The sequence below is a fragment of the Urocitellus parryii genome, chromosome 9 (genome assembly GCF_045843805.1).
Source record: "Urocitellus parryii isolate mUroPar1 chromosome 9, mUroPar1.hap1, whole genome shotgun sequence".
Classification (NCBI taxonomy): domain Eukaryota; kingdom Metazoa; phylum Chordata; class Mammalia; order Rodentia; family Sciuridae; genus Urocitellus; species Urocitellus parryii.
In genome coordinates this window covers 124,242,668-124,265,445 of record NC_135539.1, presented here as the reverse complement: position 1 = coordinate 124,265,445, position 22,778 = coordinate 124,242,668, and the positions used below count along the sequence as shown (strand labels likewise).

The 22,778-nt window shown below is 33.1% G+C and overlaps 1 protein-coding gene across 2 annotated transcripts; it reads left to right on the top strand.

Annotated features, from left to right (window-relative positions):
* The first annotated feature begins 753 nt into the window (after positions 1 to 753).
* Positions 754 to 22,529, top strand: Rgs21 (regulator of G protein signaling 21). 2 transcript variants are annotated; one of them, XM_077802768.1, is made up of 4 exons: positions 754 to 764; positions 4,967 to 5,028; positions 8,797 to 8,963; positions 22,326 to 22,529. In XM_077802768.1, the coding sequence occupies exons 1-4, from the start codon at positions 754 to 756 to the stop codon at positions 22,527 to 22,529; spliced, it is 444 nt and encodes a 147-aa protein (XP_077658894.1). The 2 variants fall into 2 exon arrangements, with proteins under 2 accessions (XP_077658894.1, XP_026246498.1); XM_026390713.1 differs by having other exon boundaries at positions 4,952 to 5,028.
* Positions 22,530 to 22,778: the final 249 nt, after the last annotated feature.

The following is a 22,778-nucleotide window of genomic DNA, read 5'->3' as shown; positions in this document are numbered from 1 at the left end:
ATACAAAGCACTGACTACAATTATAAAAATAACAGTATATGGCCTTGGTTTTAATAAATATATCATAATTACCTTAAACATCAACATGGCAGGAAAAAAAATTGGCATAAAATTTCATAAGATTCCTGGCTAAAAGTCATAGGGAAATAAGTGCTATTATACTACAAAAACTGCAGAAATTTCAGAATAAAGTATAGTACTCAATGTAGACCATTTTAGCCCATGTATAACATGACTTAAATACTTAAGCATTCATCATAGTTGTTTGAGTATATTAGAAGTAGAGCCTTCCTCCCACTTCCCAAAAATCAAAGAACAAAGGAAAACAAAATGATCTTTTCTCCAGGTTAAAAAACCAAAGGTGAATACCTAATGTATAGACATTAAATCTATATTTTGATATTTACATTCACTGAATTTCGTATGAACAATAGTTGTCTTGTAAATGAATGTATATGAACTTCTAGAATTAAATTTTCAAATGGAATATCTGTCTGTTCTGATAGCCATTCAGAGAAATGTCACGTTGATTCAAATGTGTTCCTTAGAAGTTTGTTTTGACCAGTGAAAAGTTAACAAAATGAAAAAAAAAAGCTGAGAATAGCATGATTTAAAGAATGCCAGTTTATAACCCAGGGGACAGGTATTTGCATACTAATTGTAATGTTCCTGCTGTCGCATTATCTTCAGCTTGAAGATCAGTCAGAAAGAGAAATTCGGCATCATCTGTGACAGTCAGACAGTGGACGAAACATGCCAGTGAAGTGAGTTGCCCTTTAAAGCTATTTCTATCTCAGAAGATGTAAAAATGAAACACTGAGTCTCCATTGGTCTAGATGCTGCCTTTTCTTCGTTTATGATAAATATGCTAATTGTTGTCTTACCTCCTGATTTATTCTTTTTTCTTTTCTCTATTGATTTCTTCTTCTTTTCTAAAATATGTCAACAATGTGGGGCTTAAAGAAAGGTTATAAAGTGGAGAAAGACCACTGAAGTGTCTCTGTATGATGTTTTTCAAGATTATGAGATGAGTTAGAGACATGACATGTATACAATCCTTGCAAAAATTATTCATTATCACAACACTTATGGAGAAACTTTTACATGGATATTAAATGCTGGGTAAGAAAGCAGCTGTCACTTCCTCGGGCACATGGACTCCTTGCTTGAATTTTCCATTCTCCAGCACACTGCTAATTGAGTGTGAACAGCTAAGTTGTTGGATTCCACATTTTTAATGCAATACAACTGGTTCTAGCTGGCACAATTAGCAAGATAACTGGTAGCTTTCACGCAGTTCCCATCTGGCCTGGCTCTTCTCTGGACATATAATATGGGTACTGCTGGCCTTGATGGCACTTGCTTAATGAAGAAAACAGAAAGGAAATCAGCCAAAACCCCATGAAATACGAAGCGCAATTTTGGCTCTGTAATACAAAGTGAATTTTCATGGCAAACCATACACACACAAAAAGTTACTCTCATTATGCATCAGAATTTTAGAGGAAACAAACAACATGCAAGTACTCACAAATCCTCTGTTAAAATTATAACTATACTCCACATAAAAAGTAAAATAAATGACACACTGTCCATTTACTTTAGGTAACATACATCAAGGAAAAAAACATCAACCAAGACAGCACAGTTTTAAACCAGCCGCCTTCTATTTCTTCACACTTTTATTCAATAGGTTTCTTTCCCGACATTTCTAAGTTGCATTGTTTAAAACACAAAATCATATTTCTCATTCATATCTAACCTAAGAAATGTTCTATTTTTATTTGACAATGTACAAGCTTAAGAATATCTTGTGTAAACTTGTTATTGAGTAGTCAATTACCACAATTAAGCTATTATTTAGAACAAACAGTTGTATGAAGTGTAATAAAATTTCTATTGCAGGAAAATCACTTTCAAGATATTTATTACATGTTTCAAAACATAAATAAGGTAAAAGCATATATGTATTCACAGAGTCGTTTTAGAAAGAAGTGTGAAGATTTAGGGTGATAAGCCCACACGCCATTAAATTCTAGCTCCCCATTACTGTCTCTGGGATTTGTACCAGTTACCAGCACCTCTGAGCCTTTTAACTCACAAATAATGTGGGAATAAAACACATTGCTATTTTCAAGATTAAATGAGGTAAATTATGTGATGTGCTCGCACAATAAAGTGTACATTGTAAACATTCAATAGATCATTGTGCATTTTAAAAAGTGCATTATAGTCTTTTGATTTTTTTCAAAAATACCAATAATTTGCTCTTTCACATAATTGAAAAGATACAAGAAACCCAATATTTAAAAGAAATTAAATGGCAATAAATGAGGATTATTCCTTAAAATGGTTATATGCCACCTAATTTCTAAAAAGTAAATGCTGCATTACCTCCAACCCTTTCAGCATATCAAGTGTATAAAAAATGAACTTTCTGGCTGAGAAGTAGGTTAGCAAATAGTGAGGTGGGGGTACTAGGCATTGTCACACAGCTGCAAGGGTAACCCTTTACAGCAACATAGACATTTGTGGACCCCAATTAATGCTAGAATATCCTAGCAGCTCTAATTCTGTTGCCTATAAGGTTCCATACGTGTATCTATAGAACATCTGTAATCTTTTAGTATATCTCTGCAACTTCAAACAGCAGTTTTCCTTTTGTCATAGATTGTTTATATCTCCCAGATTTTGTTTTCTTCTTTCTGTTTTCACTACCTTACCTTAATGAAGACAATAAGAAGAAGGGCTACCATTTATTTGAACATTTTCATTTTACAGGACTACTTTACATACACAAAGGTCTTTGTGGGCTATTCTTTTAACCAACACCTGGATCTTCCTACAGGACTTGCCTTTCTCAAGGCCTTCTTCATTAAATGTTGTCCCTTCTATCCACCTCACATAGGTCAGGGTTGAGAGTGAAGTTCATCATACCCTGTTCCCCCCCAGGGATGCTATTAGATCATTTCTTGTCTTCCTCTCTCAGAACATGCTAGGTCTTTGAAAGCTAATACAATTAACTATACCTTTCAATAATCTTTTTTATCATTGTAATCTATCAGTACCTTGAAAGCCATTGCCCCTCTTCCTTTGAAGGTTTAATACCTGCCATTATTTGGGGTTTAGTCATTCATTGCTTGTTTGTTAATAAGTTCAATAAGTATGTCTCGGGCCAGGCACACTGTTCCCAATGCTAGTAATAACATTGAGTTCTATCATCAGAGAACTGGCAGACAGCAGGGGAAGTAGATGTTCATTCTTGAATGAATTTGCTTAGATTCTATTTCTCAGTATTTCCCTGGATATCTGCTCCTCTTTCAAAGCAGGTGTGCTATGTGGACAGGCTCACATCTACTCTCTGCATTAGCATATATTCCACAGGTACTGAGTTGCTTTTAACTTGAATACCCTGCTAACCACCAAATTTTAGTCTGCTTTTTAAAGACTTTTTAAACATGTACATTTCAAGTGTTCGTTTGATTTTAGAATTCCTATAAAACCTAATATTTAGAGACATGAAATATAACATAGTTTATTCAAGTAACAGATTATCTAATGCACAAAAGCTCTTCAATGTAAAACTGAATCTCGGATTTAGTCTCATCCTCCATTTATGAAAGATGGGAACTGAACAATATAAACCTTTAAAAATTTCCATTCCAATGAAAAACCACTATTTCAAAATGGTCTCCCTGATAATCTTGTGTCCTCAGAATTTAGCAATCCAAGAGAGAGAGAGAAAAATCAGTGGTCCATAACTGAGGAAGAAAATTTGAGATAGGAAATATAAGTAATAAAAGACAGAAAAATGAATTCCCAATCACATTATTCTGCATGTCCTCCCCTGTTTTCTGAAAATACAACTAATACTGCAATAACAGAAGGGAGCACGGTCAGTCCTCACAAAAATTATAAAACTGCAGCAAATTGTAAGAAGTGATAGGCTGTGATTGTCACCTTGATGTGCGAATGCAGTTTTATAAGGATGACAAGATACAAGACTATTTCTATTTTGTCAGTCATTTTAATATAAACTTTAAATTAGATCATCCCTTTCCATAACTAAGTCATTTTCAAATCACAGCCATATAGCACATTTGTTTGTTTATTTGTTTTTCTGGCCAGCAGATGCTTTCTGTGGATGGGGTTTATTTTATCAGGACCTTTATTTATTAAGAGGAATGATGCATTTGCATTCCAGAAAGTTTATATATTAAACCTAATTTATTATTTCAACATCACATTCCCCCAAAGTATACCTTCCTCAGACAACTTAAGTCTATAAATTTTTGACTGCTTTGGAAAAGACATTACTCTGTCCTGACAGATTCCTAGATTTAAATAAATCAATCTAGAATTTATTTAGCTTGTATCAGTCTAAGGAGAAGTAAAGGCTGACTCAGTGTGGGGCAAATATCCTGGAAATACTACATTCAAATATTTTTTAAGATCATCAGATGTTAAAAAATCTTTAAAATTTTTTTGAACTTTTTCAAGGTGCATAATTATTAAGTGGATAGTTTTGTGTACTGTGAAAACTTGGAAAGTAGTTTAAAGTTCTTCATTATAGTTATCAAAAGAAATTTTCAAGGAATAAAGCAGAGTAATGCCATAAATTTCTAATCATAGTTAAATTCTAATCACCTAAATTTCTAATCATAGTTAAGAAATTCACTATTATTCCACCAATATTGCTCTCGTATTTTTTTAGAAATAAGAATTTACAAATGAATAGATTAGTAAACAATTTCTTGTTGTCAATGTACATCCTACTTCATGTTGCTATAACTGTTCACTGTGAAAAAGCATATGGATTTTTGTTGACCTTTTGCTGTTTGATTAAAGGCACAAAGCTCATTTTAAATAATGTAGTTCCACAAATCTGTATAACTCAAGTATTAATATAGGTTACAGAAGAAAAAGATCACAATACTATTGTCAAGGGTAGATGTTGTTTCTACAGGTCACCAGCCACAGAAGCAATGGCGTGGTCTGAAAATATGGACACACTTTTAGCCAACCAAGGTAAGATCCAAATAATAATAGGTTTTGAAAAAAATATGATAATCAAATGTTAATCATTAAACTCTGAAAATGGCAGGCATAAAATATGATCGACATTTAAAGTATATATAACTCCTAAAAGTGACAAATTCAAAGGCCCAAGGTCAAACACCAAAAAGAATTTACTTGGGTCTAAAATAAGTTTATAGAAACTCTAAACGTTAAAACAAAAGGAAAAGTTCAAACAACAAATAAGAAGTTTCCCAATTCTTCAACCTCATCAGCATTTGATGTATAGAACAAGTGCCTGTCTTTGGGACTAATGGAAAAAAAGTACCAACTATCAAAAAGTTTAAAACTTAAATGAATCCCTTGATTTTTAGCTAAAATAAAGCTTTTTTTTAAAATACACATTTTAACTAAGTTATTCTTATTTTTAGTAAATACAAAAACATTTAAATGTGTGTATTTTAATATGTATATGTGTGAATATTCATTTATATTTTGCAAGAGGTTTAACAATATAATTTTGGCCAGTAATAAAATGCCCTAGTTGTTGACATGAAGTAAGTATACACAAAATAGTCACAAAGGTATTTACAACTTCTGTTGTGTTACACATAAACAGCTTTTCAGCAGTTCTATCTCATCCCAGGGAGGGAAAACGACACTATAGACACATATATAGAAAATATTATAACGATATATTGTTTGTACTAATCAAATGATATTTCCATTTTAAATTAACTAAAACAACCAAAGTATTTGAAAAGTTCAAAACACGATAAAACTGAATAATTTCTTCACAGCTATTTATTCATATATGTTAGATTAAATTACATGAATCTAGATACTCTGAATCTATAATTCTTAAATAATTAAATCCTAAAATAGTGTGAAATAATCAACATAACTCCCAGAATCCAACTAAACACGTATTAAAGATGTTATGGATATTAAATTGCATTTTTAGAAGTTTTGAATGCTGTGCTTCTTTTTTTCTTGTGTTTATAATGAATGTGACAGATCAGGTTTGCTAAGCGCCTGGCCAAAGTGTTTCTGCAGGTTGTGACTTGCTCCACAGGCTGCAGGCAAGAAGGATTCTACCCAACGGTACCATAGACCAAGGCAAGGAGAGGCAGCCTTGAGATGAAGGCAAATGTTTCCATCTGTATACCCCCTAGGATTTCATAGTTCATGCATTAAAGAGCAGAAAGTTCAAATTTTCATCATTTGATCTTGCCTTTATAATACTGGAGAAACAGCAAACTACACTTGTTTTTAATACTTGAAATGGCTGAGGACTCATCAAGTTTCCTAATTGTTTTTGTCAACCTGAAAATCAGTGTGCATAGACTGAGCATATTCCTTCCTTACTGTATTTTTCTCTCCCTATTGTTGACTTATTCCATTCAACACCCACCAATCCATCCATCCTGTAGGGTGCCCTCAGGTAATGATTTTAATTGTATGTAGCACATTATTCCAAAATCATTTGGCATCTTTTGAACATTCAAATTGTATGTACGGAAGGGAAAAGTAGGTCATTTAAGTATTGTGTTCAAGACAGAGATAAATAGCACATTTCAGTTATTTAAGTTGCTTATTTTGTTCTGTTTTGTGCTAAGCCAAGCCTTGGAAGTAAGAAAGAATACATTGTTAGTTCAGAGTAGCCCTTCATTAAAACTGGAGAACAGGAGAAAATAATAATAGTTTCTTGATATCTAACTTCCCATCTCTCATCTAAAGGGAAGCCTTTAGATAATTCTCATAAGGAGAAAGTTTCATCTGCCTTAATGATGCACATATAAAATATTGCCAGGCATTAATTCACAAGATTCTTTCAGTATTATTAAAGTAGACTTTATTCTTTATATAAAATAACTTTCAGCATAGATCATGTTTGGATCTCTCAAATGCATCATTGTTTAGACCACATTCAGAGAAAATTCTAATTGAGTGTTACTAAGATTTTTATAATCTAAATTTTTGTCATAGAAGCTTCTTGGATGTATTTTTAAGTGCAAGCAATGTGTGTAGTTAATTAAATTTTCATATAGTGCTCACTTATTAATGACATCCACACTCTCCAATATTTCTGCTGAGAATTTTAATTGGTATCTGGAACCTTTTGCACTGACTTTTTTATTCCAATGTTATTTCAAATAATTTTTAAATGTTAAATCTATTTTTAATCCGGTGATTTTAGACACTTTAATATTGCTCTGGAAAAAAAAATATTTTCTGTTCTCTCTTGCTAAATTTCCCTTTTGCTTCCTACTGGCAGCAAAAAAACTGGTGTAGTCCCCTTTCTATTAACTTTTTTTTATTATATAGTTATTTTCTCTGGTCAACTTTTCCTATCCCCAGATTCTCCATAAAATTTAACCTCTCCCCTACATTGGAACTTGAAGGATGAACTCTCAGCCTGCAGGCAGAGAAGAATTGCTTTGTGCACATGCAAAGGGGTCCTCCTGTCAGGTGAAGGAGAAAACCACTCATGTTTTGGAAGGCAAATTCCTTTGAGAGGCAAAATCCCTGCTGTACATCTTCCTCTTCAGAGAGCTATAAATACTCACTTAGAAATGGTGATAGTCCTCAGAAAAATGAAAACTATGATACTGAATAACATGACTTTAACACACTAGCTTAGTGTGGTCAACAGAGGGGATCTGAATAAGATTGTTCTAACCTGTTAACTAGTAGCACACTCTTAACTGTACTTGGCCCTAAAATATTTAAGAAGAATTGCCTTCTCAATTGAGCTCTGGATATACCAAAAAGGAATATTTCGGGGCACATTTTGATGAGAAAAGAAGAGAAGTAAGGGTCTAAGATGGTTTTTCCAAACTTAAATATCTATAGGAGCTTGGAATAAGAATGTAAACTTGGCTGGAGATAAGGTGCTGGGAGTTGAGAGAGACATATAGGGATAATAGATCACAAGCTGTGACTATGGTTATCAAATTTTTTAAAAAATGAATATACTAGCAAAGTTGAAGGAAAGTAACCTGCAAAGAAATGGGCCTATTTGCAGTTCTTAGTCTAAAGTTGCCAGAGAAATACATGCACAGGAGTATACCTGGAAGCAGGAGAAAAATACCATCCTAGGTACTGAGAGGGAGATTGGGAGGCATCATGAGTATTGTGCTTAAAGCAAGTTGGAGAGCCCCACCATTTGCCTCAGAATTAAAAATTACCTATCAGCAAATAAACAGAAGAAGGAGCATTCACACAAAATACCTTACTAGTTACTTTCTTGGTTTAAATATATTTGTCCAATCTATTCTTCCCACACTAATAAAGACCAACATTGCCTCCTTTGCTTTAAGCCCAAACCAACACAATTTAATATGTTACTATCAAATTGTGTTTTGTCATCAATTCACAGTGACACAGTCATTCTTACTGTAAAGTCAGTATAAGAATGTTGACTTGACTTAGGGCAGTATGTCTAAAAAGCAAAGTCTATGGGGTCTCCTATGAAGTACCATTAAGACCTTCTCTTTAACATAACTGTTCTTTTCAGAGGTAGAAAGAAAAAGTACATATTTTCTTTGTTAATGGCGTTAATTTAAGGAATATAAATGTAAATATTTTATGTCTCTGATAACTGATTGGAAAATAATTTTTCTAAAGTTAGAAATCGAAACATAACAAATGTTATATTAAGTGGGATGATAAAACACTTGCCACTGAATACTCAATAAATGCTCAATACAATGTACTCATTTTGCACATATTATTGCTATATATCATATTATTCAAAAGTTCTTATATATTTTATAGCTGGTTTAGATGCTTTTCGAACATTCCTAAAATCAGAGTTCAGTGAAGAAAATGTCGAGTTCTGGCTTGCCTGTGAAGACTTCAAGAAAACAGAAAGTGCTGAAAAAATTGCTTCCAAAGCCAAGATAATTTATTCTGAATTCATTGTAGCTGATGCCCCTAAAGAGGTGAGTGAAATACTTCAGGACAATGAAGTTTCATCCCCTAACAAATCTGCTGCCAATTAGAAGCAGATTAGTTTAATCCATCTAAAGGGTAATCAAATCATTGCTATGTATTCAAATAGAAAATGTCAGTGGATACCAAAGGAAGTTCCTTAAGATGATCCTGTCTTTCAGCGACTCAGCTAACATTTCTCAAAACCTACTTTACTATGTATAGATGAGGCTTGACCAATATTTCTATCTCCATGGCACCATACACAGGGTTTCGAGAAAGAGTGTCAAATATCTCAAGTTAAACAGCTGAAGTCAATATGACAAATATCCCATTTCAAAAAGCTGTTGGACTTGCCGTGCATTTTCTTTTTTCTTTTTGGGAACCATGAAGTTAAAAGGCCCATGTGGCATAACATTTTGAGTTCTTTCTTCAAAAGTTAAAAATTGCCCACTAGCCAACAGTATAAAATTTTTCATTTTTAATATCTTAGAAGTCCATTTATGGCATGTAAAACTATCTTACTATCGAATGGAGGGGTTGTTTACTTATATTTCTTTGATGGTGAAAGTCTAAAGTGTAAGGCATTGTACCCAATGATCAGGACCCACCTGTCTACTTAAAATCAGAAAAATGGAGAGGGTCTTAGACAGAAGCCTAGACAACTCAGAAAATAGGCCCCCAAAAGCATTTTATGTGTGGAACAACCTATTTATATTTGACTTAATTTCCAGCACCAATACTATGATCAAACATTTCCAGATACTCTTTTCATCTTAACTGAACAGGTTAAGCAATTTGTATTTTTAAATTTCTTTAGATCCCTTGCCAAAGATATCATGTAAGCAAAAAGATTTAAAGCATAAGCAGCAAGCAAACAGGAAGCTATGTTAAACTTCAAGCACTACACATAAACTCAGGAGATCTGTCATCTTTCCCACAGAGGTAAAATACTCAGATCCTTAGAGGTGATAGTTGCCATATTTTCTGACCCCTAATGAGGATTCATGGTATGAGAAGGATGGTTGTACTTTTGGGGACAAAGGGTAGATGAGATGAAGTGCAAACACCTTCATAAAAATCTAGGACATAAAGTTATCATATCAGTAGTTCAAGTTTAAGATGGACATTAATTACTGCAGACTGTATTGGTCTAGTTTGTCATTAACAAACATGAACCACTGAAACACGGCCAGGAATTCATGGTGGAAAAGGAACTTGAACTCCTGCAGAGTTATTTCAACATTCATTTCCGAGTCACCATCTAAAAATCAATAAATAATTCTGGAAAATTGAAAATGTAGTATGTAAGTTTTGTCAAGTTGATTAATGTGCCATTCCCTAAAAGGCTTTGAAACTTGCCCTGAAAATATTCCATCTTGTGATATCAGTTCGAAAGCCATTTTTCTCTTCTTTATTAATCCATCTAAAATTAACAAATGTTGCTTTGGAAAAGCATCATCAAATATCATGTATAAAAAAATCTTCTAATAAAAAATGTAGTATTTTAATTGCAGGTGAATTCAAAGTTATAATATATAAGAAATTATTTTTTATTTTTCTAACCTTTCCTTCCAAAGTAAATGCACACCATAATAATTTAATTAAATAGCATAGTTATATAGTTATTATTTTAGGACATAAATTTTTCATAGGTTTTTATATTTTACCCATCTGATTAATTTTAAGTAAATAAAATATAATTAAATTATGGCTTCTTTTCAAGTAATAAATTGTCTCCTTGAAGAATCTCTAAACATAGACTGTCAGATATGACAAAATTCATTGGAAACAAATCATGTCTTTACATACACACACATATACTCATTCTCTTTCCTATTATTTACTATTCATTGTTTCTAATTCAAATTATTAAAGAGCATTGCTTGCTATGTTTTATACCAATTGCAATCTTCGAAATATTTTTCTACAGTTTATCAGTTTTATGTGAGATACAACACAGCAGTTAATGTGCTTATTCATTAAACTGATGTTTTGTTTGTCTCCACAAAGAAGTCACAGAATTAAAGGAGAGATTGACAATAAGACGAGACAAACATACAATGGAATATGTGATAATAAAATCATATTTAAAATTCATTATTAGCACTAGGAAAAGAGTGATTAATTTTACCTGTCGAGTTGAAGGACAGATTTATAGCATGGTTCCCACAGGTAAAAGAAAGGTCATGAAAAACAGATCATGTTTTATGAAGAGAGCAAATGAAGAAAGAATATTTCAGACTGAGAGTACACTGGTTAAGTACCGAGGTAAAAAGGCACGCTAGCATGTTCTATAAATCATAAGTATTTTTATATTGCTAACCCAAGCAGAGAAGGGGGTTATGAGGTTAGGACGGAAACAAAAAGTGAAGATAAAGACATGATGGCAAATACTCTAGGTTCATCTAATAGGCTGACTTGACATGATTAGATGATAAATTTGATATGAAGATTGGAAGATACAATGATTTTCATAAGTAGAATATTAAGATGAAATTAACGTAAAATAGTCTCCATTTTCTATATTCAATTATTGTATAGCTTATTCTTAATAAAAAATCAAAATGATAACAAATTTCATCAGTAGAAAATCCTAAAATAAAGAACTGTGACAAAGGTATCCAAAAATTAAATTCCATTTACTTTCCTTTTTAACTTCTTATATCTTTACTGCCATTATCTATAAAATTGCTAGCATAACTTAATTTTCAATTGATTACAATTAGACAGTTTGCAATTGGACTATACTAAATAAATGTCCCCTATTCATAGACTGAGAATTTTTGTGGTTATCAGTTTTTTGCCCTACTAGGCAGAGACTAAATACTTTGATCTCTAAGAAAGGAACTAATAATTTCACTATATTTATGGCCTCTCCTTAATACTATGACCTTCTCTCTGGATTCTACATTAGGGAATTTTTATGATATGGCAGAAAATCTGAAGTTTAGCAATGCCTAGATCTGGGTTCAAATCCTGACGCCTCACTTGCACATAATCTCCTATAAAGCTATTTCACCTCCCTGAGCCTCGGTTTCCTCATCTAAAAAAGTATACACACCCATCCACATAGAAGAGATGAGAATGAAAAACAAAATAATGTGTTAAGGGTTTATATCAAGCAGAATAGTTTTTTTTAAATGTAATCCCTTTTTTCTTTAAAGTCCCTCTATGCACTATTGAATTTTATAGACATGAAAGCAGCCATTAGTTAACTTCTATGATCATTTGAAGACAAGCACCTTTAAATGACTTCATAAAAGTAGAAATCTAAACATATCAAACAACATGTTAATAAAACAGCTTCAGAAAAAAAAAGTGGTAAGAAGCAACTCTTACAGTCAACTGTACCTCGTTAGGTTCAGGAAAAAATGCTGCTGGAAAAATCTACTGTGACCCAGGTATTTTGACTAATTGACTAGAAAATGAGAAAATTGTTAACTAAGCAATGTAGTTTTTTTTTTTTTTAAAGTGTCCCTCCTCTGTACACAGAAAGAACCTGGGAGTTGCAAAGAAAACTAGAATTGTTAAACTTGTACTCATTCTTTGTTCAGCTTAGAGCACTAATTTCATAGGATTTGGAAATTCTCAAGAAAATAATATTACTTAGTTTTCAGAAAATGTTTATCTTAGAAAATTTAAAATAATATCTTCATACTCACATAAGACATGGACATATTTTAAATTTTATGATGTATTTATATCCTCATTCCTTTACATTAAAAAGAAAATTGGTCATAAATGATGGAAAAATGTCATTAAAAAGAAAATAATTTATGTTGATTGTCATTCTGTGTGATTAGAAAATAATATCAAATAACATCACTTTGTAATGTTTCAAAATTATATAAATCCAGGACTGGGGCATATCTCAGTGGTAAAGCAAGTACTTAGCAAGTATAGGGTCTGGGTTTAATCCCCAGCACCAAAATAATATATATCTATAAATCCAACTTCATATTATCAACAACTAGGAACAACTATGTTGGTAATTTCTCAAGTCAAAAAGTAGTATATAATGTTTAATTCTAAGATGTATTAAATATGAGTACATAATAACTCATAACAAAGAAAAAATTGTAGTCATAAAGAAGATAGCTTAATGGATCTGTATAGGACACTTTTAATATCAGTGCCTGACTTCTTTAATTTTTAATGAGGTGCAATGTTATTTATGGGTTAATATTTCATTTACCATCAATAAAGGCTTATTCTATAATTATTATTCACTTCCTTCTAAGATAGAAAACTCTCCATGAAAGGGAAGCTCAGTCTAGGCAAAAAAAAAAAAAAAAAAAAAAAAGATAACAAACACATAAGCATAACACAGTGGTTTTACTAGGCAGCTCTCAATAAGGAAATATAAGAAGATAAGTAGAAACTATGATTTGCCACAGAAGAAACTTTGATCTAACTGGGTTAAAAAATAAAATTTTTAGAACTAGGAAAACGGCAAAGCCACAAATGATTAAGTGCAAAAAAGAATGAAATTGTTCTTCTATCTGGGAAGGATATAATGATGAACAATAGTGAGTCAGGATATTGAGATCTTTTAAATAAGGTTATATTTGAAATTGAGACTTCAAGAAAGAAATAGGTATTTGAATTGTTGGTTGAGAGAAATCTATAAAAATCAGCACTTAGAAACATTTCCTGCTTTACTGGTAATGCCAATTTGTATGCTTTATTTCATTTTCATATTTTTCCTTTGCATTCTTAAATGCCACTCACTTCCTTAGTGTGTTCAAGTTCTTAGGAGTCTCCGTCCTACAAGTTACTGCTAGCCCAGAGTTCATGCTCAACTATGGTAATCTTTTCTAGATATAACAAGTTCGCTTATTATTCAGTTTCTAAATTGTTTATTGATGATTAGTTTGTCAATTATCTCCTAAATACTGTGCTGGTATAGCTGAGAAAAAAAGATGGTCAGGGTCACTGACCATCTAGTTGGGAAAATTCCAGTTTTTAAAAAAATAAAACTTATGGTGGGCGTGGTGGCCCATGCCTGTAATCCCAGCAACTTGGGAGGCTGGGGCAGGAGGATTGCAAGTTCAAAACCAGCCTCAGCAACTTAGCAAGACTCTAAGCAACTTGACAAGACCCCGTCTCAAAATAAAAAGGACTGAGATGTGGTTCAGTGGTTCAGGGCTCCTGGAATCAATTCCTGGTACCAAATAAGTAAATATCACAACAAACTGTCAGGAGCATTGTGATAGGAAAATACAAAGTGAGGTTGCATTTGTGACAGAGAAACCTAAATCTAGGAGATCAAGGAATATGTCTCAGAAGAAGTGATTAATAAACCTTGACAAAAATTTGGCAAAGGACGAGCCAGTGCCAGAAAGACAAGCCCAGTTGTGAAAGAAGCTGAGTACTGGGTAACAAGAGCATAAATCAAGGAAGCTACACCTTCTGGATCCCAAATATTTTACATTCTTATTGATTCCATTTGAAAATAAAAGGATCTCTTTAAAAGGGAGAGAGAGATAAAGGAAAGAGGGGGAGAGAAGAGGGAGGGAAGGAAAGAGGAAGAGAAAGAAAAACAGAACTAAAAAAACTGTAATACCTGCACAGTGCTTTTACGTGGACTATCTCATTTCATTATCACATTCAGTATCTTAGGACAGTATCACAATCATCTACATGTTGCAGGTGAAAAATGAACTGAGCTTTAGAGATAAAGTGATGAGCCCTGCAGTCATTAAGATCCATGGGGAGGGAGGTATTCCATCCAGCTTTTTAGTTTCGAATTCCTTTCCCTAGATCTACTACTTATTTCCTGGTGTTAATGACACAGTCTGTAAACCTTGAGGATTATGCTAGTGGATGAAGCATAAAATTCTCAAGTCACATAAAATCTACTTTTCTCTAAAAAGCCTTCTTTCTCTTGTCACACTCTAATCTGTTCTAACTTCTTAGACCAAGAAGCCAAGGTTTAGGCATTAGGAGGAAACAAGTGTCCAAAATACTTCTTCTAATAATCTATAGTATCATTTGTTCCTCAAAAAATGATTTCTGCATTTCAAATCAAAACCAAAAAGCTCAGGTGTTCTTCAAACTTTCCTACGTCTCTGGGCCACTCAGCCTTGGACCAGCAGGTTGGGGTTGGTGAAGGAAACCAGTCAATCTGATTTCACTTGAGCTGCTCTGGCAGAGCAGTAGCTTGCATACGGCTAATTTTAGCAATCTGTATACATTACGATTTTATACATGCCATCTCCTTTATTGCCATAGAAATTAAAGAGGCATCTGGTTTCTGTTCATTCCCTTCTTTGCTTTGACTACTTGTCTAATTAATCAAGGTGCTTCATAATTCTATTTCTTTCATTTTTCTTGCCCAATTTAAGTTATTAGCACTATCTTCCAGCTTGGGTCATCTATTTCTGTCACCTAACCCCATGATAACAAACAGATAAAGTTCTTGTGCAGGGATGAATTTATTCTAAATGTTGCAAAACTGCTATTTTTAATAGACACCTTTAAGAACATATTTCAGGACATTCATTTGCCTTTGATGATGTCAAAAATGAAGTAATACTAGAAGTGTTAGTGGTGATTAAATAGAATTAGGCAACCAAAAACATGATTATAGATGGCTTTAATTTGAAGAGTAATTTTTCAGCTCTATTGTGAATGAGGTCTAAGATGCTGCCTGCTCCATCGTTGTGAGGAGTTTTACTTATGCATGCACACATCCTTTGCATAATGATCGTCTCCTGCTACACTATACATTCTAAATGAGGAAAGACTCTCTAATTTGAATGTGGGAGCACAATTGAGAACCTTTCATTCAAATTATGTAAAAAATATATAAAGCACAGTTTAGGGTCACAGGAGAGCCAACAGGTACACTTTAAAAACGTATTCCTCCTGTGAAAATAATTTGTTTGAAAGCCAGAAGAATTCTAAGAAGCTGGTGTAGAAGAAAGAAATTTGGCTTGCATAACTTTCAGTTAACAAAACCACATGAGTATTAAATTATTCTGTATCTTTATAATAAAAATGTTTTTAAACAACTACCACAAATATCATTCAGAAGGCAGTCATTTTAATGCAATGGATTGTTGTCAGCGTCAGCTGTGTCGAGGCCTTTTCAAAATTGACAGGATTTAAAAGCCTCTAAATGGCTGTGATGACATCTCAGCTGTCATTTCATAAGAAGAACAATCCTGTGTCTTATTTTCTGAGATTGGCAGTGTGGTGGTCTCAGATTTCTAAGATAATTCATGCCCTTTTGAAAAAGAAACTAACATAATATTATGTTTCTCAAAGTCCTTGAAACTAAAGAGTATCCAAACAGAATACAAGCATCTTTTTTTTTATGTCTATATCTATTTACTTTTGTGTATATTTGTATATATGTGTGTGTACATAGGTGTGTGTATATACATGTATACATATATACATGTAAAACTTTATTTCATTAATTGACTTGACCTTCAGCCAATGCTCAGAACCTAATAGTCTGAGATGTTCAGCAAAGTTTAAGGATTCCAATAGCTCCCAAGAAGCTCAGGAAAGCCTTAGATCAAGCAGTGGGGAAGTCTGCCTTTCTGAGAAAGTCAGAGGGTCACCTCCTGATAGTTTCCCACCTTCAGCACATTCCAGGCTCATAATCTCACATGTCTGACTGTTTGAGGTAGAAATTTATCCAAGTGCCTTGTAGCTGAACTGAACCAAACATCACATTTGAGATGAGTGCAAAGTTAGAGACTCAATTCACAGATATGCTCCCCAGAGTGACTGTAGCAGAGGGATAGATAGGTAGGTAGATGACTAATTGATTGATGGATAGATAGATATCAGTATCCTAACTTTTCACTCCCCCCCCATTACTGAAATTTCATAGAGTCAAGAAGAAAGGGAGCAATCCCATAAGTTACCAGAATTGACTTGGAAGGAACATTTAACTAAATTTGTCACTTCTCTTAATGGAAATATCTTTAATTGGCTTCTTGGACTGGATTTCCTCTCTTACTGATTCTCTTTACTATTTCTTTTGCTGTTCCTACTCATAAGCTAATGGGCACTATAATGAACAGAGATAGTCCTTATTCGTTTTCAGTTTACACTCACTATCCCAGTCATCTTCTTTGATCTTATAGCTTTAAAGGCCACCTCAAATTTGCCACAAATTGAAAGCTGACTTCTGACTTTCTGTTCAAAACATTTTTCTTTCCAAGTCTTCTCCATCTTTATTAATGCAACTCTGTTCTGCATTATTCTGCCTAGGCCATTGGTCATCATCTGATTCTTCTCTTTCTCTCATACCCCCACATCCAATCTATCAGCCCTATATTCTTCAGAATATTTCTAAGATCCAGTCATCCTTACAGATTTTCTCCATTGCCCCAGCTCATAAGTATTAAATAGCAAGTCCCATCGACTCTACTTTCTGAGTATGTTTGCAACACATTCATTCCTGCAAAGTGACTACCATCCAATGCATTAGTTTCCTAATGTTTCTTCCTTATATCCAAACCTGTCTGTTGTTCCCCAACTTGGGAGACAGTGAATTTTTAAAAAATATGTGTTGAAATTATTTACTTACTTAAAATTCTCCTCAAAGCTCTCAAGATAAGGACAACATGTCTTAACAAGACCTATAAGGTCCTACAGTATCCAGAACCTCCATGCCTCTCCTGAATTCTGCCTTTCTTCCCCTCAAAACCCACCAGACTTCTTCTAGTTCACTATCTCATGAGCAAATCTTTTGTTAAATATTTCCTATTCATAATATTTCAAAGGTCAGTTTAAAATCTCACTTCCTTTGGAAAGTTATTCTTCCAGAAAGCTTTTGTCCACCCTTTGGTTGCTTTTTCAAAATCTGTCTTCTTGATTGATGTTTCATCTTAATCATCTTTATATCTCAGATCCTAGCACCATTCTTAAGCACCTACTCAATTAACATACCAAATGAATAAACTTAGGAAGAGTAAAAATAAAATGACCAGTTTTCAGATATAGTTAGATTTTTTTCCCAAAAATATGGTGATAATCTTTTGAATCATCTTACAGTCACATGTGTGATATATTTAATATAAGGTAACCTGTGATGATAGCACATTAGGACTAATATTTAATTTTTAAAACTTAACTATTTTATGATTAAGATAATCTTTGTATATCTTTGTGGTTGTTTTAGAATTAAGGTTATTGTTCAAAATATTTTACTATCAAAGAACACTGAGTTCCTAAACACAAAACAAACAAACCTAAAAACTAGAAGGAAAAGACTTGGGACAGAACATGGAGAATGAATATCTGCTCTGCTCACATTTTTGAGGGAAGTGGAGAATAAGAGTAAAAGAAGCAGAGAAACAATAGTAAACCAAAGACAGGATGAATCCATCCTGAGAACTATTAAATTGCCTTTGTAGTGACAAGTTTTCTTTCTGTGAAAATCATATTAAATACTTAACTTTAACAGAAGCTTTTGTATCCAAATCTGTTTAAGCAAGAAATCAAATTTCTTGAAATTTTGAAATCAAAATTACATATAATGACAAGAAAATTATAATGACTTTTCTTCTGTGATCAAGTAAGGCTTCTTAGAGAATATTCAACTCAAGATAAATCATTCGGAAGGGGAAAATTTGCACAGTTGAGGTGAGAGGGAATTTAGATGATGAAAGAGTATGAACCACAGTTTAAGGTGAAAGATTTACTTTATAAACAGAGTAGAGCAGCTTTATGAGGACCAGTAAGAACAAGTAGGAATTGGTTTGGGAACATGCTAAAGGTAGGGTATGAACACTCTCAAAGCCAAAATAAAATATTTACATTTTATGTCACAGAAAATAATGGGTTTCAACTGAATAGTCATATGATAAAAGTGATATTTTGGTGAAATTAATGTAGAAAAACTGTCCACAGTGTTGAGAAAGGAAAGATGTTGTAAAAAGAGGTAGCAGAGAAATGATAAATTTAATAATTTAAGAAAGAGGTTAGTTGTAAAGGCCTCAAATGGAGAAATAAATTGATATAAGGGCTGGGGTTGTGGCTCAGTGGTAGAGCACTTGCCTAGCATGTGTGAGATACTGGGTTTGATTCTCAGAATCGTACAAATAAATAAAGATATCATGTCCATCTACAACTAAAATATTTTTTAAAAGATTGATCTGAAAAATATCACTGAAATTTCAAGATGAAAGGCATAATTTTAAACACATACACACACATTTAATAAGAGAGCAGGGTAAAAAGAGGTGTCAGAGATGATTCCTATGTTTCTAGCTTGAACAACTTAGAGAAAAATAATGACATTTATCTAAACATGTGGGTGTGATGTTTTGTCACTGACATTAAGTGTAATTGCCAAGACATATTTTCATAAAACTACTGATTATCTCCTGGGAACAGTGTATCTGCTCATCATTTAGCTATCAATGGCTGACACCAGCAGTTGCTTGGTAGGAAAACAGGCATTATCAGAAAAACCAAAGGATTAAATGAGAAGTTCAAGTTGAATATAATTCAATATTAATAATAATATTATGTTGACATGAATAGTTCTCTTTAAAATTTAAAAATTATTTTAAACAAATGTACAACCATTCATTCACCTGATTTATACAGCATATATTTGTTGAGTCCTTACTGTGTGAGGCATGAAAGGAAAGATGTTCAAAATGTAAATATCATCTAAGTAACACAAAAATCCTTTGAGAGGTCAGAAAGTACAAAAATCCACAAGTAAACTCCTCATGGTATATATTATTCTAATTCAGCCTTAGGGAGGGTAAAAAACTAATGTGAAAAAGGATGACTTTCAGTTAGACTAGAAAGGTGTGAAAAATGTTCAAAAGTAGAAAAATACATGAATGTGTCTACTTTGGTAGGAATATATGGTACCCATTGAAGAAAATGACTGTATACATTAGAATCACATTGTAGAAGTCATGAATGCCAAAATCACAGGTTTGGACTTTTTAAATAGGAAATGGGGGCAGGTAGTCAGTGCAAGTGGTTAGTCCTGATAATAATAATACTACTAATAATAATAATAATAACTATCACTGCCACTGTGTAGCTGGCACATGTTGGTCCTGCTTTTAGTGTAAATTCCCCTGATGAGCACCTAAATGTTAAGTTGCTATATTTGTCACTAGGGAAAATATAAAGTTAAATCACAGATTATTATATTAAAGAATCAAACAATGTATCTAAATGAAGAAATTTATTCATTTTCATATTTTTTCATATCTCCATAACATAAGACAGGTTTATTAAAAAAAAAGGCTGCAGAAAATGTTTAAAAATGACTACAAGTTCCTGGTAATAGCCACTATTCATTGATTCTCACTGTGAAGGAAGCACTGTACTAGGTTCATTACATAAGTTATTACCCTCCTTCACTGAGCAGAACTTTTATGTCTTCCTATAGCATGCAGTAGAAAAATAAGGAAACCTTGCCACAGCACAGACACACTGCAAGTCCTGGCTTAGATCTCCTTCACCCCACAGGACTTCATAGGACTTCCCTTCACCCACATTAACCCTCCAGCCATCAAGGCACAGTAGCTCTCGAAATTAAATTCTTTCTTGCATCAGGACTCTGCATTTACAGAAATGATAGTCCTCAGAACTGTCTTATTCTTAGCCATCAACTTTAAATCTAAAATACTACTACTTGTTTTGTTACTGGTTTTCTTCCTGCAAATAAAGGCAGGGCATTTAATCTCAAATAGATACTCATAAATATTTGTGGTACCAATAAATGGATTGGTCATCACATCTTAGTGATTCATGAAATATTAATATTAAGGATAAAAATTAAGGATGAGAAAGCAGAGGCTCAGAAATATCAAGTTCAATCTCCTTAGGTCATCAAGATCATAAGTGTTAGAGGACAGTTTGATAATGATCTCAAAGCCTCCCACTTCCTCCAATCATCTTCATGAATAAAGAAGGGGGTAATTCATTCTAGGTTTTGAGGCCTCTCAGGGAGGTTCAACACTTTATTTGGTGCATTAATAAAGGACCTAAGAAGGTGATTAAAGGAATAAAAGTACAGGTGTGTTCTTGGATCCATGAGTACCTCAAATCCCTAAAGAAAGAAAACATCTGTAAGCAGACAGTGAACTCCAGATGATTCTTTTCTAATTAATTTTTCTTTCTTCTTTTCTTATTTATAGACCAATTAAGTATTTCTATAGTACTTATATGATTTAATCCTTTAAAATACTTTAGATAGGTTCTTTTACCATGTTCTTTTAAACCATGGAAATTGAAGACGAAAGGAAATTATAGAAATTTCTTCAATCACAAACAGCAAGTTGGTAGCTACAGAGGGAATTGATTGTAGTTCCTTTAACCACATTTCAATGCAGCACATGAAACAGTCTTTTATAGCCTTTTTTATTTTACCAGACCCCCAAATTTTAGAATTTTTATAATCTCCCCATTTTGCCCAAGAGATGTTTTTGTTCTATTCAAAAATATTTATTGATTTCCTATTATATCGTAGGTATTCTGCTAAGTGCTAGGAAATGGAATGATAAATAAGACACAGAACCTGCCTTTGGGGAGATTTTATTTTGACATTCAAATCTCAAATCTCCTCTGTTCTTGTGAATAGTTTTGGCTTACATTAGTTATCTTAGATAAAGATTTTCTGCTTTTGAGAACATATCCTGGAATGTATGTAGAGTTAGGAAAGTATCTTCACAAGGTTTGGGGTATTTTACATATTTGCAGGTCAGTAGTGTGTTGCAATGGTCTATTGAGTCTATTAATCTCAGATAACCCTGATGAAGATAAATAGATATAGATATCTTTTTATATAAAATATTTTAAATATATATATCAATTTTATATATACACATATATTCATTTTGTGAATAGTATGAGAGTCAATGAAAAGGGGGCTATTATTTGGTCCATTTTTTCAAACACAAAGAAAGAAAAATTGGAAGGAAAAGAGAGGTTTTGGGGAACAGTAAGGGGAGCCATAGGGACTGGGAATGTAGGACTCAACCTACTAAATTCTAGTTATAGTTCTGCCTACAGAAAGTACATTTTAGGGATTTAGGTCAAAGTACTAGAAAAAGAAAAGGTAACTAGGAAAAGAAATTTAAATGATAACTACCTTGTTTGCTCTTTCATTTTGCCTTTTTAAAAGGAGAATCTCAAAATAAGGCTTTACCTTTGTTTCCTGTCAATGCCACCCCCTCTCAAGCTAGGAAAATAATTAAACCAAGCATGTGTTCTGCATTCCAGAAAATGAACGCATGACCTTTCTGCTGTTTTGCATCAGATTAGTTTTGTGCTTGGAAAAAAATTCAAATAATATGTGTAACCACCATCTGTCCAAACCATGTATTCTTTGATTAAACTAATCTAATGATATGCAACCTTATTTTCCACAGATTAACATTGACTTCAGTACCAGGGACCTCATCTCAAAGAATATTGCTGAACCAACAACCAAATGCTTTGATGAGGCTCAGAAATTAATCTACAGTCTCATGGCCAAGGATTCTTTTCCCCGCTTTCTAAAGTCAGAGATTTATAAGAAACTGGTAAATAGCCAACAGGTTGGAAATCATAAAAAGTGGCTCCCTTTCTTGTGAAGAAGGTAAAATGATAACCTAGTCACTATATTTCAAGGCTAAATGTTTCAAGTGTACGATCACAATACTAATTATTTTAGGCTTTAGAATACATTTTTATTTCAACAGAATATTTTTATACACCAAACCTAAATTTCTAAGTCATTTGTTTAGAACTTAGTCATTTTATCAGGTACTTAAAAATCTCCTACTAGAGAGTACAGAGTTTATAATGATAAATATATTTTAAAAATCATAATACTTTTATGG